The sequence below is a fragment of the Ambystoma mexicanum genome, chromosome 2p (genome assembly GCF_040938575.1).
Source record: "Ambystoma mexicanum isolate Mex_15411 chromosome 2p, UKY_AmexF1_1, whole genome shotgun sequence".
NCBI lineage: Eukaryota > Metazoa > Chordata > Amphibia > Caudata > Ambystomatidae > Ambystoma > Ambystoma mexicanum.
This window is the reverse complement of record NC_090923.1, coordinates 1,482,095,831-1,482,113,297: the sequence shown is the minus strand read 5'-3', so window position 1 is coordinate 1,482,113,297 and position 17,467 is coordinate 1,482,095,831. Positions and strand designations below refer to the sequence as shown.

At 49.8% G+C, this 17,467-nt stretch overlaps 1 protein-coding gene across 2 annotated transcripts in view; it reads left to right on the top strand.

The window, feature by feature from the left end:
* ALG1 (ALG1 chitobiosyldiphosphodolichol beta-mannosyltransferase) overlaps nucleotides 1-17,467 on the top strand; it is a 2,244,281-nt gene that overhangs the window by 1,549,763 nt on the left and 677,051 nt on the right. For both annotated transcript variants that reach the window (XM_069646120.1, XM_069646119.1), the window contains one exon: nucleotides 1,780-1,839. In XM_069646120.1, the coding sequence (XP_069502221.1) occupies nucleotides 1,780-1,839 (60 nt within the window). The remainder of the gene's footprint in view (nucleotides 1-1,779; nucleotides 1,840-17,467) is intronic.

Below are 17,467 nucleotides of genomic sequence, written 5' to 3'. Positions count from 1 at the left end.
GTGGTGCCAGAGCTCTTCCTAGTCTGCGGTACCACTTTGTGCCACTAGATGGCGCTCGCGGCCTTTTCAACAGAACTGTTCACTCTTCACACTTAGCGTGCAGCAGTGGGATGCCGCCGCATAAAACCAGGTAATCCGATCCGTCAGTATGTACCGAGGCTGTCACTCTTCCAAATTACAGTTCGCAATGGCGCCAGAACCCAACGAGTCCCGTTGCGCCGTTGCAAATTTCCACTATCACAGTGCCTCCTAACGAGGCGGAAAAGACGCCGGAACAGAAGTCCCGTCGGTATCCCTTCACCGCGGATATGCTCCGCCGACCAAAACCTGTGCGACGCGTGTCCTAAGCCCTAAATCTGCGCGCGCGCATGCATAAACATAATCATGATCATAACATTAGTAATCATGCACACGAAACACATTAGATAAATCAAGTACTTATCTCAGCTGCTCGAGCAGCAAAGAAAGAGGAAGGACTATGGATTCAGAGCATGTTATAGAGGAGAAGGGATCGTGATTGGGGAATGAAGTCCCGTGTTTATTACAACCTATGAAAAACTGACTACAAATATGTTGGTTTTTGTTGGGATTTGTAGTTTATTATTATTGTTTTTCATGATTGTTGATTTTGTTGATGCTGCTCGAGTGAGTAAAGAGAAGTTTGAGCATAATCTGAGCCTCCGAGTCTTGACATAGAATGTTAGATTAGTAACTCTTTGAAAGAATGGGTTCTTCTTTTTCACAGAAATGAATGCCTATTAACACCTTGGGGTGTAAAGCCCATAATCACGAGATACCCAGGCTGTACCAGGTTGCAACATCCTAGGCCCTCGTTAAAGGCTTGAGCCTAGCGCAGGAGTATTAACTCGGACCGCAGCCCATTAACACTCAGTACGGCCCAGGTAACTCGTCATCATGGCCATATTATGTGCCTATTTAAGATTTCAATTTGGGTGGAAAGGACCAAACTCTATCTTCAGCTGTAGGACAGAACCAACTGCCAGCTTTTGAGGTCTCAGAGCTTCAGGACAGACATTTCTGACTTATGTGATACTACTTCTGTGGGAGGCCAGGACAAGCTACTCAAATTGCCAAACAATACCCTGTTATGCTGTGTGCTCTATGGCTTCAATAAAGGGTACCACTGCAGAGTTTCTGCTGTTTTCATGGATTTCAGAGGCTTTTGCCACCCAGAGCATGGCATGTCACAGAAGGATGCTTTCGTTTCCATCAACAAACTATTCATGGATCCAGTCAGGCTGGAAGATGCAGATGTGGCCCACAAAAAATGGTGTCATTGCAATACTTGTAGGTAGCTCCAGCTCTCGTGAGTAAGCTGCCTAATATAATATGTAACTGACTCTAAAAGATGCTGCCAGTTCGTTCACTTGAATTAAAAAGAACCACTTGCTGATACATCGAGGATAACGTTCTAAATGGACCACTACGTAGAGAACCTCATGAAAGTGAATCCCCTTCTCCAAAGCCTTTTATTAAAGTATTCTAAAAAGCTGTGTTCTTTATGGAGGAGAAACTAGAAGAGTAGTTTATGACATTGGCTTAGGTCATTTGCAGGCAATTTTGAGACTCTAATGTAGCGTTTGCAATTGAAACCTTGAATATTTCCCAAGGTGCTAAGGAGGATTTTTTGCACACTTGTTGTTGAAAACTTTCAGCCTTCTATTTGTCGCCAGTGCACAACATTTGTTTATCAGATTTTCTAAGAAAGAAATCTATCGCAAAGTAAAAGTACATGTTTTTGTGTTCTTTCATTTGCAGATTATGAACAGTTCATCAGTGATGGAGCTACACTTCCTTCACTACTATGTGTGATAACAGGTACCTACTAAATAAGCATGCCAAATGTTTTCTTCAATGTGTGTTTAATAATTTTGTTCTTTTCAGAAAGATTTCTAATTTTCCGTAATCTATACTGATCAAAAGAAAGTTATGTGTTTGTGTTATGTTATTGTAATTTATACCGCACACCAATGCCATTTTCATGGTTTCCAGGAGCTCTGGCGGATCTGAAAAATGAGCATTGGGGGGCTTAGTGGGATTGAGAGGGAAAAGCGCAAGAGAGCTTTTGTGGGCTGATGGCAGCATCATTGTGGAAAAAAGTAATTGTGTGCTGCTTTGTTTTTAGTTGGTAGACATTATGTGGCGTTTGGTGCATGAGTGTGTATGGGGTGATGTATGTGTGATTGGGTTGGTTTCCTGTTATGGAGTGTGTGCAGTTTGTGTGATTTTTTTTGTTCTCCTCTGCGGCGGAGGCATGAGTACGATTTGTTCAGTGTTTTGAGGATGAGGAAGCAAAGTATTTGAGAGATTTTAGTAGCGTTGCTAGGCAGTTGAATTAGTCTTTTTGTCAGAGGTTATGTTTATCCGTCAAGTTAATATTATTCGTTAGTGGTTTGCGGTAGAATGCTTTTTCAATGGATTGCATTCTACCACAGCTTACTCATCTTGATAGATACCCTATCCAGCATCAACTGCTTGGCAAACTTTTCATCAGGGGGCGTAGTGCCGCTCAACATCAACAACTACTCCCTCGTATGTGGCCATTCACTGATTGGAAGTGACTTTAGGTGCCATATAAAAGGTTGCACTACGCCCCCATACCTTAGTTCCCCACCTTTTTTTTCCCCAGGCTCATCCTGCAAGAGGAAATCTATGGTAAAGGGGAAAGGCATTACAACAACTTTAGCAAACTACCATAGGTTGCTTACCTCATTCTCCAATATCTCAGTCTTATAAATTAACCAAGAAGAAAAAGGGAGGAGGGGCGTGGCTACGAGGGCCATGTAGGAGGACGTGATCTGGAGGAGCTCCCGAGATCCTGCAATGATCCGGGCGAAAAAGTGCGTAACGATGGGCTGACGACCGCTGAAAATACACATGTCGGTGTGTGAATGATTGGGCCACGCTTGGTGAACTTCTGGAAGGTGTAGGAAGAACGGCGGCAGAGATCTGTGCGGAAAGGATAAGGAGCGCCGGAGACGAAAGACGACACAAAATGGCCGACAAATGTCCGGAACAAAGGAAGGAGCAGGCCGCACAGTGACCGAGCGAAAGGGGCATACTGGGTGCGCATTTGTCATTTGTGCAAAATACAGGTCCTCTGGGTCATGTCGAATAGAACGGTGAGGCCGAAGGCGAAACAGCCCACCTTAGATGACTTCGCTAATACGTCCCCGGGTCAAGACAATACCAAGAGCAGGGATAAGCCGCCTGCAAGCGGCATGACATCGGGCGCTAACCAAGAAGTCCTAGCTGCGATTGCGGACCTAAAGGCGGCCTGGGAATCTAAACTCGAACTAGCCGTCACTGAACTGAAAACGGCACTGGACCTCAAGGTCGGAGAGGTGCAGGAGGATGTTAATCTACTCCGACAGGACGTCAGGGCCTTGGCGGAGCGCACGGAGTCCCTTGAGAAGGAAGTTAGCCCGAATACCGCAGATTGTGCCTCCCATAAGGCCGAATTGCATGCCCTGATACAAAGAGTGGGCAACTTGGAGAGCAGAGCGGAGGAGGCGGTAGGACGCGCCCGACGAAACAACATCTGCATCGTGGGCCTGCCGGAGGGATTGGAGGGCCACGATCCCACGGAATTTATTGAGTCCATGCTACTGCAAGAGATACCCGGAGGAGCCCTATCTCAAGGATTTGCGGTGGAAAGGGCACATAGAGCTCTAACAAGGAGGCCGCCGCCGGGAAACCCGCCTAGGCCGGTGATAGCCAAAATTCTTAATTACCGAGATCGGGAGAGGATATTGGAACACTTTCGTAAGGGAGGAACGATTACGTGAGGAGCGGCAAACATCACGGCCTACCCGGACTATACCCTGTCTGTGCAGCGTAGCCGCAGGAACTTTGGGACGGTAAAGCGGAGATTGAGAGAGGCGGGCCACAAATATATGTTACTGTATCCAGCAAAATTGAAAGTCATTCATAAGCACAAAACTTTGTTTTTTGAGACCCCGGAGGATGCCATGGGATGGCTCGATGCACAGGGATGTCCCCAGGAGTCAGAAGTTCGGACGGAGAGAGAGCACGGAAGAGATAAGTAATGCACGAGGAAGGTGCCACAAGATGGCGCGGCACGTGGGACTTGAATATAGTCATTTGCGCAGCCTTCAGTAGAGAAGGTCAGACTATTGCACTAGATGTTATGAGCACTGTAGTTATTGTTGAAATAATGGGAGCCTTACAGAGCGGATCTCTTTACCCCACAACAATTTTAGTTAAGTGGCCATTAGGGCGACTTCACCCTACTGAGCTCTGTGCATTGTTTGGTGCTTGCAGGGCTAGATGTGGGGGTGCCTGAGTTCCGAGAATGGAGCTGGGCAGCAGTTGGGGTGTGTGATGTTGGGGAAGGGACGGGTGGAGGGAGGGGAGGGAAGTTGGGAATTTGCTGTGTACATAGTTATGGATAGTTTGAGCTGGTACAAGAAGCTACAAGTAAAGATGGAGAGCTGTATCTGTATCGCGTGGGCAAAGGGGAGTCGCTACACGGAAGGCAAGAAGACACTCATGAGCCATGGGGGACCTTAAGATCGTAACATGGAATGTCAGGGGACTTAACAGTTACTTAAAGAGAAACAAAGTCATGATGTACTTGAAAAGACAGAAGATTGATATTGCGTTGTTGCAGGAAACACATTCGACCCGGCAAAAATTGGAACTGGTGGGGAAGAAGTGGAGACGTACTGTAGTAGGCTCTCCGTATTCTGCCTACGCTAGGGGAGTGCTGGTCTGGGTGGCACCGCACGTTCCGCTCCAACTTACACAAGAAGTGGTGGACACGGAGGGGAGGTTGGTCATATTGAAGGCTTTTGTAGAGAATAGAGAGGTGTGCATTATAAATACATATGCCCCCAACCAAAACACTGCGACATATTTTAGAACCCTGTGTACTCATCTGGGCGCGTGTATGGGAGGAGCGGTTATCTGGGGAGGGGATTTCAACTGCGTGCTCAACCCAAAGGCAGACAGATCTGATGGGAAGATTGATAGGCCCACCCCAGCGGCCAGGGTATTGCAGACATTACTAGACGACTTTGGACTGGCAGTTGTTTGGAGGCTGAAACACCCTAATGAAACACAGTACTCGCATTACTCAGCCCCTCAGCAACTGCACACGAGACTGGATTACTTTTTTGCCACGCCAGACGTGGTGATAGAGACCACCCAAATAGACTATAGAGCGAGGGTCCTGTCGGACCACTTGCCTCTGGCGCTGAGTTGGCAGTACTGCCGCCCCAGGGCGCGGATACCGACATGGCGCCTCCGAGCGGAGGCGCTCCGGGACCCGGTCTTCAGGGAAGATATCAGGGATGCGATCACACAGTACTTTGAGGTAAACACAGGCAGCGTAGACTCAGCGTGCACGCTCTGGGAATCCTTTAAGGTAGTATTGCGGGGTGCTGCTATTGCTAAATCAAAAGGCCTACAGGGTGGGGTCCTAACGGAACTAGAGGAAGCTGAAGAGAAACTGGAGCGGGAAAGCAACAGGGCGGGAGGGGATGCGGAACTTGTACTCGAGTTACAGCAGAGGTGCGCAGAGCTTTGGGAAAGGCTCTGCAACCTTAACTATAAGAAGTATGTCGAGAGGCAACATGCAGGAGGGGATAAAACTGGCCGCTTGTTGGCGTGGTTATATAAGAGCGAAACCCCCAGGCCCCCGATTAGGACAATAACTAGAGAAGACGGGGAGGTGGTTGACACCCAGGAGGGAGTCAACGAGGCATTCTTGGACTATTATAGGACATTAAATGAGGACATAGGAGGGGACAATCGAGAGGAGATTAGAGAAACTCCAAAAGACATGGAGTTACCTAAGATTAGTGCTGAAGAAAGGGAGGAGCTGGACGCACCGATTACCTTAGAGGAATTGGAGGAGGTGGTAAAGCAGCTGCCCACCTGTAAGACCCCAGGTGCGGACGGATTCCCTGGCGAGTTTTATAAAACATATAGAGAGGAAGTACTCCCCCCTATGCTAGAGATGCTCAATGAGTCTTTTGAGATGGGTCGGCTGCCGGAATCGCTTGGAGAAGCGTTAATTGTGCCGCTCCCTAAGCCCAACAAGCCAGGGCATAGCTGCGGCTCCTATAGGCCGTTGTCAATTTTGAACCAGGATAGCAAGATATTGACGGCGGTCCTGGCCAATAGACTGCATAGAGTTATTAGCAAACTGATACACTGATAACTGATATTAGCAGACAGGTTATGTCCCCAACAGAAATATAACCCACAACCATAGGCGACTCCACCGGGTGATTGAAGAGGGAAACAGGAGCGAGGGGGAAATGGCGGTGGTGTCCCTAGATGCAGTCAAAGCTTTTGATTCAGTGAGGTGGCCATGGATGCTGGAGGCCCTGGAAGAATACGGGATGGGGCCGGGTTATGTTAGGTGGGCAAAATTAATATACAGTGAACCACTGGCCAGGGTACGCACAGGATCGTTGATATCTGAGAGATGGCAACTCAGTAGAGGCACCAGACAAGGGTGCCCCTGGTCCCTGATGTTATACATTCTAGCCCTGGAGCCCCTGGCAGTGTACCTCAGACAACAATATGACATGGTTGGTATTGAGGTAGGGGGAGAGAAACACCTAATATCCTTGTATGCTGACGATTTACTACTATACTTGAAATATCCAGAGGAAAATCTTTAGTATATTCTAGAGGTTATGGAAAGGTATGCAGAACTGTCTGGCATAGCGGTGAACCCCCAAAAATCGAGCATGTTCCCATTGGGGAGCTACATAGGAGCCCCTCTGGAGCGGTTGCCAGTTTTGTCCGTACCTTGGGCGGCTGATTCCTTCCGCTACCACGGAATAGATATGTATCATACGGTGGAGGGGGAACACTTGCATAATACCGAGGTGGCGGTGAAAAAAATCCGAACAAGTATGAAGTTTTGGGAGAAGCTGCCGCTGGCGATGATGGGACGAGGGGCGATGCTCAAAATGGTGGTCCTGCCCAGGCTGTTACATTTCTTCAGTAATATACCATACTTGATACCCAAAAAGTTTTTTGTCAAACTGAATAGCATGTGCAGGGACTTCCTATGGCATGGCACTCGCAATAGAGTGGCGCTATGCAAGCTGCAGAACTTCCATGGTAGAGGGGGCATTAAGCTGCCAAATTTTGAGGCCTATTATGTAGCTAGTCAGTTGCAATATGTAACCAAATGGCTTTCTGATGAGGTAACTCCTGAATTTAGGCTGTTTGGGCAGGACTGCACCCCGTTTTACCTAAAGGAGATTATCTGGGTGCCTAGACTTGAAATGAAAGAACGCCCGGGTATGATGTTGCTTGGGTGGAAGATGTGGCGCAGAGTATGCCGACTGATGGAGAACCCGTACCCGTGTTCCCCAGAGGTGCCGCTAGTCGCCTTGGCTGGGGGAGACAACCAACTCAGAATGATAATCAGGACCTATTGGCAATCGGTCGGGCTGGTCACATTGGGAGATGTATGGCAAGAGGGGATCATTAAGGTTTTCGAAGAACTGGGAGAAGAGGCAGGTTTGCACTGAGGCCAATATGTCACGTATCTTAGGCTAGTGCAGACTATTCATAAAACCTGGCCAGAGACTGTACTGGCGGAGGAGCCAGACGTCCTAATGGGAACAATATATGACATATCAGAAGGAGGGCACGAGATCTCTAGATTGTACGAGATGGTGATGACATGGGTGGGGAAGGATTTGACTCATTTGAGGCTGGACTGGGAAGCGGAGGTGGGAGCTAGGGGTGTCACGGTATTAGTTTTATGACGGTACAATAACCTTCTTGCCAAATGACGGTATATCATGGTTATCGCGGTATAGCAGGTGGAGTTAACTAATCTTAACAAATATTTTCTAAAAGGTCATAAATTGTCAGATTTATCATCACAAACAAAACCATGCACCCAGGGCCAGAATTGGGCTTTTCAACATACTTTCCACTGAAATGCCACCCCTTGCTTGCACCAAACACAAACGCACGTGTGGAGAGGAGGGGGAGGTGAGGCCCTGCTGCGACTGGCAAAGCTAACTGAATAGCTTTTCTTAAGTGGTCATTTAGGCTTTTAGCTCCCCCACTGGCTACTGGTGAAGATGAACATGTTGCCAAATTGATAATCTGCATGCCACAGATCAATGGAGTCTGATGGTAGTATACGCTTGTGCACATACACACACACGCACTCTCTCTTTACGTTACAGCCTTTAGTTTACTTCTGGGCCAAAAGGTGTTCAGTAATCACGGACATGTTACCCTTTGGTATGGCAGCAGGGAATACCCACAGAGATGATTAAATTTCGCAGTGTGACTTATTATATGTAAATTCAATGATAGAACCAGGGAAATCCGCTATTGTCATATGTTTAGAAAACATTATCCATTATAAATATATAAACCCCAAAGCCTCCAACCCAAAGTCCCGGGAGGATAGCTCAGCGGCAACGTGCGTGCCTTGGAAGCAAGACCACACGAAGCAACACAGGTTCGGTCCCTGGGTCCGCGCTTAGAAACCTCTGGATGTTTAAGCATGTTATAAATACGCAACTAAGACAAAAACAATTACGCAACAAAATAAACAAAACCAATTTCTTAAACAGCGCCTCGATGCCCTGGGGCTGTGTGAGCGCTTTAAAAAAAAAATGTAAATAAAAAAAAGTAAACCCCTTTCATTCTTGGCACTGTATTTATTCTTCCTATTGCTAACATGTTGATTTTGTGTCAGGCACGTATGGTTTAACGGAATGGCATTAAAAACTGCTCAAACTGAAACTACTTGGCAGACGGCACATCCAACAGTGCAAGACCAAGACTGCGCAGAACTTGCTTACTGCAGCCTTTCCAAATCAGATTGAAAAGCACACCTAACGGTATGAACGGTATACCGGTATAAACAATGTGACGGTTATTATTGTTCAATTAAGTGGTTCACGGTATCTTTAACGGTATACCGTAATACCGTTACATCCCTAGTGGGGGCACAGATGACCGATGGGATGTGGGAACGTGCTATGGGATACCACAAGAAGGTGTCCAGAAACGCCAGATTGCAGCAGATACAGTTATACATAATGCATAGAGCCTATATGACCCCGAAGAGAATATCTAAGTTTGTAAACGCAGGAAGACAAGCATGCCCAAAATGGGATGAAGAAGGTGCTGATATGACACACATGTTCTGGTCTTGCCCAGTGATTGAAGCTTTTTTGGGGGGAAGTGGCACGAAAACTAGCGGATAAAGGGGTCACGCTCAACATAGATACGGCCTGGGCCTGCCTGTTGGGAGGGTTTCCCAGACCACGGAATACTAAACCTGTTGGGAAACTGAGGGACCTGGCATATGTGCTTGCTAAAAGGATTGCCATGGGCTCGAAGCAGTGCCACAAGCCACGGGTTGAGGTATGGTGGCGGGATTTGCAAAAATGGGCGGAGGCTGAAACGGTAGTGTGGCAGGAGGCATGTAGCAAGTGCGGGGAAGAAGAAGTGGGTAACCTGATGGCTTGGAGAGTGTTAATAACAGGACTGTTTGGCACAATAATGGATTCTGCAGCTTCGGAAGGAAGCGATACCCGGCCACACGCAGCAGATACAGAACGAGAAACGCAAACAAGCTCTTGAGGGGGGAGGGATTTGGGGAGCAGTAATGTGCGTTAATTGATGTTCACGAGTCTGTTGTAAATAATGCTGCAAGTTTGGTTTGTATTGTTTATTTGTTTTCAAAATAATAAAAAACTTTATTAAAAAAAAAGAAGAAAAAGGGAGTGTTGCAGTAAGCCAACTACCTCCCGCTCCAAACTTTACACTCTGCTCAAGTCATTGCACAAGAAATACAACATCAGTATGATATGATATGAAATGATATGATAGGTCATTTATAACTCTCTTAATACCAAGAGGTTTCTAAGCGCGGTCCTGGTGATCGAATCAGTGTTGTTCCGTGTCGTCTTGCTTCCAAGGCGAGCACGTTGCCCCTGAGGTATCCTCCCGAGAATGTGACCAGACTATGGTCCATGAACTTCCAAGCGGGGTAGGCTGGGCGGGCGAAGAGGAATCTATGGGAGAGGAATCCATAGAAAGAAGATTACTGCTAAGTAATTTCTCGTTCAATGGATTGCATGTTTCCACAGATTCCTCATCTTGATAGACTCCCAAATTAGTAACCTTGCCAGAGGAGGGTTGGAAGTTAAACCGAAAAGCTCTGCAAGACCGCCCTACCAAAGCGCACATCAGTTACGATGCTTGGCAAACATGTGCTGACCGGTACTCCCCTCTGAAGCGGGAGAGGAAGCCTAAACCCCTCTGGTAGAGTGGGCCATCAGTCCTACTGGAACCTCCTTGCTTGCAGATTGATAACATTAAGCAATGCACAGCACTATCCACTGTGAGATAGTTTTAGTAACTGCTCACCCCAACCTGGACTGTGAAAAAGCGCCAGCAGTTCGTCATCCTGAAGGAACCCATCCTGGCCAGATAGAAACTCAGCACCTTCTTTGGGTCCAATCTGTGAAGCCTCTCCTCGTCCTTTCGAAGGATGGAGTGGAGGGCAAAATGCTGCAAGGTCTATACTGTCGCCCCTATTAAATTCCGAAACCACATTTGGTAGGAATTTCGGGCGCAACTTCAGGGAGTCCTTTTCTTTAAAATATTTAGGAAAAGGGCCTTGCTAGAAAGTGCCTGCAACTCAATGATCCTTCTAGCGGAAGTGATTTCCACCAAGTAGGCTTTTCAACGTGACTAGTCTGATGGGAACCAAATGTAAGAGCTCAAATGGAGCCGCCATCAGAAACGTTAGGACTAGATTCAGGTCCCAATCTGGGACTGCAAAAGGCAAACGGGGAAGCAATTAACAAGGCCTTCTGAATACTGTGCTACCACCAGGACGGTAAAGGAAGAGCCCTGCTCTAGCATCCTCTTAAAAATGGACAGAGCCGCCAGATACCCCTTCACTGTGCCCACTTGCAGACCTGATTTGGATAGGGCAAACAAACTCCATTACTAATTAAGTGGGACAACATGACGTGGGGTGCACCCCTTTTGCCTTGCACCAGGTCACAAACCTTCTCCATCGGCGCATATACAGGGACCTAGTGGAAGTTCTGCATGAAGTCAACAGCATCTCCACTGACCTCCACAGTTCATACTCACCTGATACCTGGAGCACATCCGACATCTCGCCGTAGTACTGTGACGCCTGGCTCCCTAGAAGCCACTAAAGGGATCTCATGCAGAGTCTTTCCTGCAGGACCAGAATGCCCTGATGCCCAGTAGGTGCACCAATGCCCATGCCGGTAGACTGCTAGAAGTGTAGAATAAACTGACCATCTGTGCCAAGTTGGTGACTCTTTCCTCTGGAAGAAAGGCCTTCCCTTCCCGAGGGTCCAATACTGGCCTGATGAACTTGAGCTTCTTTGCTGTTGAGGTCTGGCATTTCTTTAAGTTCAGGGAGAAACCCAAGTCATGCAGTAGTGAACAGATGCCCTCGAGATGACTTGAAACTTGTTCTGGCTGCTGTGCTTGGGTAAGCCAATGACCTGTTCTTGAATCTCCTCCAACCCTCTTTCCTCCCCACTCTCCTCACCTGATTCAAGGTCCTCAAAGTGTAGCTGTCAGTGGGACAGGTAATCCTTTTCCCTTTTGTGCGAGGTATGCCTGCCTTGAGAGGAAGCCATAGTGAATGCTAGTAAACAGCAGTCCTGGGGCCCCCTTCCCGTGGTCAGGCCATGTAGAAGGGGAAAAAGCCTTTGCATGCGGAAAAAACCCTTCTGGCGAGTCGGAGAGCTGGGAGACAGTGCCTGCAGTCCGTGTTGGTCTAGGAGCTTGGAGATGGTCGAATTCCTGGGAGTCGGTGTGCCGGAAGAGGTAGGCTGGAGCTGGTGAGTGAGCGGAATGGGAACCGCTGTACTTTGAAGTGTAGCTGGGAGCCACACCAAGCGAACGCCCAATGCAGAAGACAGGTACGGAGCTGGAAAGTGAGCGGAAAGGACACTGCTGTCCTTAGACGAGAAGCGTGGAGCCGCCCAGAGCAGACGACCGCAGGTGGAGGAGGACAAGGAGGAACAGGAGCCTGCTGCGGTGAAGAGGCACCGGGCGCAGGAGAAGAGGATGGAGAGCCAAAGTAAGGAGGAGCGGGCAGAAGTAGAGCGAGAAAGTATATGGTCCGCGAGAGGGGCGAAGAACAGGAGGAACAGGAGCCCGCTGCGGCGAAGAAGCGCCAGGCGCGGGAGAAGAGGGAGAGCCAAAGAGAGGAGGAGCGGGCAGGAGTAGAGCGAGAAAGGATACGGTCCGCAAGAGGGGCGAACCTGAGAGAAAGAGACGGCCAAAGGTGGCCAAAGGTGGCCAAGACAAGAAACACTAGCATCAAAACCCAGAGAAACCCAGAGAGAGCGAGAACGCCAAGCAGGGGTTGCAACGCGACGACCGCTGGGGGTGTGGAAGCTAAGTACCTCCCAGCGGTCGCCATGTTGAAAACCACTAGACCGATAACCTGCGCTGGAGGAGATATGACGGAACTATCCGCTCCGTCTCCTGCAGCGGAGCCGCCAACGCGGAAGTAGACGCCTTGGTAGTCGATACAGGGACGTAATTCAGTTGAGTCTCTTTTCTTTATAAAAAACAAAGAAGCACCTGCTGGGGACTTTGATGGTTTTATGAGCCCATTCTGCAAATTGACATCCAAATAATTCCGCAGAACTTGTCTTTCGGTTTGTGTCAAGGAAAGCATCCTGCCAAACGGAACCAGTGCATTAGGTTCCAAATCAATGGTGCAGTCCTCCGGCCTATGAAATCAATGAAGTTTACAGTTCGAGGAACAGTAGTTTAATTGATTATCCGCCCAATTAATATGTGGGTTATGCTTTCTCAGCCACGTGATACCGATAATAACTGGTAAATGGTGAGCTCGTATTATGTCAAACTTCAGGCTCTCCAATTGTTGGAAGATGGACCCCGCAAGTTCTCCGTGGTATGAGTAATAGGTCCGGAAGAGAGGAGAGACCCGTCAACTCCTTTGGTCTTCAATACGAGGTAACCTTCGGAGACCCACCTGTTTGACCCATAAAGTGTCCACAAAGTTCCATGCAGCACCGCAATCCAGGAGGGCTAAACACTCAACCGACCGTCCATAGATGTCGATAAATACGGGGATGACCATCGGCCTAGAATCCTCCCGGATGCTGGGAGCAGAGATCGAAAGAGAAACGTAGGAACTGAGTGTCGTACAGGAAGCCCCTCTGAACCTTGTCCCTACTGGCGCCGTGGGAATTTGTTTCCCTGCCGTTTATAAGGTACTTCCAGGCATTCTTTGAGAAGGTGTTGATCCAAGCCACAATAGGCACAAAGTCCCTTTTCCTTTCTCCTTCTTCTTTCAGCAGCTGACAGAGGTCCTCTAGTAGCTCCAATCTGCATGGGCTCTTCAGGAGAGTGGGATGAGGAGGAAGTCGTGGGATCAGCGAGATATACTGAAGCTCGATGTCTACGGCGTTCCAAACGCCGTTCCTGAAGACGATACTCAATTTGTAAAGCAGAAGAAAGCAGGTCCGAGAAAGATGATGGTCGGGAGGCTCTGGCGAGTTCATCCTTAATTTCCTCTTTAATGCCTCTTCGATAAATGGCGTACTGGGCTTGTTCCGACCACCCAGCTCCTGCCACCAAAGTCTTGAACTCAGATATGTATGTCAGAACATCGGAAGACCCCTGGCGGATATCTAACAGGTCTTCACAAGCGGTATACGTCAATTCTGGCCGTTCGAAAGTCTGTTTTAGTAAGGCTTGGAATCCTACAATAAAGGGTTGGCACTGGTAACCAGCGGGGTAACCCACGCCAGTGCGTTGCCAGTCATGTTAGATATCAGAAACCCAACCTTTGTCTGGTCAGTAGCAAACAAACGGGGCCTGAACGTGAAATATATGATGCAGGCCTCCAAGAATTCTTTGACTTTCTTAGGGGACTCATCAAACTTCCCTGAACAGAGCGCCATAACAGGCGGTTCTGGCGATGGAGGTTCACGGGTCGAAACCAGCTGCTTGAGTACAACATTCTCCGCCTTTACGGTCTGCAGCTCTTGGGACATCCCTTGGATGGCTTTCCATAGTTCCTTGATCTGCTCTTCGGCCGACATTTCAACTATTTGGCGTTGCAATCTGACCTGTTCTTGAATCTCCTCCAACCCTCTTTCCTCCCCACCTGATTCAAGGTCCTCAAAGTGTAGCTGTCGGTGGGACAGGTAATCCTTTTCCCTCTTGTGCGAGGTATGCCTGCCTCGAGAGGAAGCCACAGTGAATGCTAGTAAACAGCAGTCCTGGGGCCCCCTTCCCGTGGTCAGGCCGTGTAGAAGGGAAAAAGCCTTTGCGGGCGGAAAAAACCCTTCTGGCGAGTCGGAGAGCTGAGGGACAGTGCCTGCAGTCCGTGTTGGTCCAGGAGCTTGGAGATGGTCGAATTCCTGGGAGTCGTTGTGCCAGAAGAGGCAGGCTGGAGCTGGTGAGTGAGCGGAATGGGAACCGCTGTACTTTGAAGTGTAGCTGGGAGCCACACCAAGTGAACGCCCAATGCAGAAGACCGGTACGGAGCTGGAAAGTGAGCGGAAAGGACACCGCTGTCCTTAGACGAGAAGCGTGGAGCCGCCCAGAGCGGACGACCGCAGGTGGAGGAGGACAAGGAGGAACAGGAGCCTGCTGCGGTGAAGAGGCACCGGGCGCAGGAGAAGAGGATGGAGAGCCAAAGTAAGGAGGAGCGGGCAGAAGTAGAGCGAGAAAGTATATGGTCCGCGAGAGGGGCGAACCTGAGAGAAAGAGACGGCCAAAGATGACCAAGACAAGAAACACTAGCGTCAAAACCCAGAGAGAGCTAGAACCCCAAGCAAGGGTTGCAACGCGACAACCGCTGGGGGTGTGGAAGCTAAGTACCTCCCAGCGGTCGCCATGTTGAAAACCACGAGACCGATAACCTGCGCTGGGGGAGATGTGACGGAACTATCCGCTCCGTCTCCTGCAGCGGAGCCGCTAACGCGGAAGTAGACGCCAAGTGCGCTGGCGGATGACAGCCAATTGTCTAAGTACGAGAATACTAAGATGCCCACTCTCCTGAGTTGGTGTGCTACTATCGCCATCAACTTGGTAAAGACCCTTGGTACTGAGGTAAAGCCAAATGGGAGCACCTTGAATTAGTAATGTGTGTCCCCAATGACGAACCTGAGGAACCGCCTGCGTTTCCGAAGGATTGGCATGTGGACGCAGGCATCCTGAAGGTCTAGAGACACCAGCCAGTCTTAGAGCTGTAGAGTCTCAAGTATCTCCCTAGATGTCACCATCTTGTATTCGTCTTTCCACTGATATATTTTCAAGTTTCTGAGGTCCAGGATGGTACCGAGGCCACCCTCCCTCTTGGGAGCCAGGAAGCACCAGCCTAAAGCTACCTCGTGGGCTGGGAGCGCCTCCACGGCTCCCTTCAGAAGAAGGGCCTGCACCTCTTCCTGCAGCTCCGCTCCTGTTGACTGGGGTGGAGGGTACGTCTGCCTGGGGGTCTCCTCACAAATGGGAGACAGTAGCTCCACTTGATCAGTTGGAGGACTGGTGTCGGAAATGACTCCCTGCCATTTGGCCAAGAACCCAGAGATTCTCCCTCCAACTGGCAAAGTATGACAGGAGGCCTCAAAGAGGCTTCAGAGGCGCTGTGGAAGTCGATGGGATTACAGCTGCTGACTGCCTTGCTCCACCCCTACCTTGCTGGGGAAATGTGCCCTGGTCCTGTTTGGCTTGGGGCACTTGCGCTCCTCTAGCAAAAGGTGGAGTACCTCCAATAACCCTTACCCTGGAGCTGACGGAATAGGCTTGGTGTAGGGGGTTGTTGCTGCACCGCAAGGCCCAACAACTTGGCTGCATGCTTAGTCCTTGAATTTCTTGAGGTACTCAACGACCTTGGTGCCAAAAAGATGCTCCCTATCAAAGGCCATGTCTAGCAATACTCATACTTCTCTGTACCCTTTCCTCCATCCTTGTGGGCGTCCACCAACATGGGGACGGTACTGGAACCGTTGGCAGCAAAGAATTGAGCTTCCCCTTTAAATTTAGTATAGCGTGCAGGGATGCGGCTTTGGGCGTGGGAACGCCCCGTCGAGGCCCTGCCACCGGCGCCTCACCTCACACCCTTTTTCCGCACGGACGGTGTTGGACCTGGTAGCCATTTTATATCATGGTGGATGGAGATCTTCCACTCTTCTCCCCCGCCCCACCTTAAGGACTTTGTCTCCAGGACCTCTCGTCAAGGTAGGCCTTCTGTTCAGCACAGCGACTCCTTCCCCAGGGGTTCCCACGTATCGCGGTTCCTCAAATTCAGGTTCTGGCAGGCCCGAGGGCTCTAAGGCTACCGGCTTCCAAGAGCCTGGGGGCTCTTCCCGGCGGTCCGAGGACAGACCTGAGGCCTTCCAGGATTACGGCTCCAAAGCAGAAGGACTAAGGGGCCCGACCAGGGTGTCCTCGAAGGACGATTAGGTTCGTCCTCTTCTACCCCAGGGAGTAAGGGATCGTCGAGTGCCACCTCGGCTATATCCAGCATGGCTACCTGTACAGGTGCTGAGGGCTCCCAACCTACCGGAGCTTGCTCCGAGGCCGTGAATCAGTGCGTTAAGACTACCGGCCGACTGAAGGCTCAGCATCTACCAGAGGGATCGCTGAGGTTGACGCTTCTGCTTCGGTTGCAAGACCAAATCTGTATCCTCTCGTGTCTGAGGCCTTTCTTGGCTCAGGGACTTTGCGCCCTCCCACCCAGGGCATGGCGTAAGGCTTCAAAATGGTAAAGCGGCACGTGGCGGAGCCTGCTAGGCATGTGGCCAACTTGGATGCAGCTCAAGACCCGCCAGTGCTTTTGCCCATTGAATGGGCTTTGCAGGTTGATCTCAGCCCCCTTCCCTCTGGAAGCGGCAACTGATCCTAAAGTGCAGGTTTTTGGTTCCCTCGGGGCTACATCTACCCATCACAGCTGTATGGCTACACGCACCAGGCGCCTCAGTGCTTTGACCAGGAGCGGAGGCCCAGCGCCCCAGAGGCATGTGCCCCTAAGGATCAGACATCTCATCAGGACCGTTTCTTCGAGTGCTTCATCCTCCTCATGCGTTCCCCTCAGATGAAGAGGCTCCTGAAGGACATTGTGAAAGAGGTCATCCCGCAGCTGGTGCCGCCTCAGCTCACTCCTCTGCGTGGTACTCCTGTTCCTCCTGCGCTCTCAGTGCTGGTTCCCCCTCCAGTTCAGGCCCCAGTCATTGTTCTGACCCCCCCCCTCCTCCTGTACCACCAATGCCTACCCCTCAACAGCTGTTAGACCTGTCTGCGACTCCAGATCTGGTGGGACTCCGCCATCACCTGTGTCCCATGACCTGTATTCTTCTCGGTCTGTAAAAAAGGCATGGGGGGACAATGGTGACAATAACGCCCAGAATGATGAACCATTGGCATCGGTTAAGGCTTT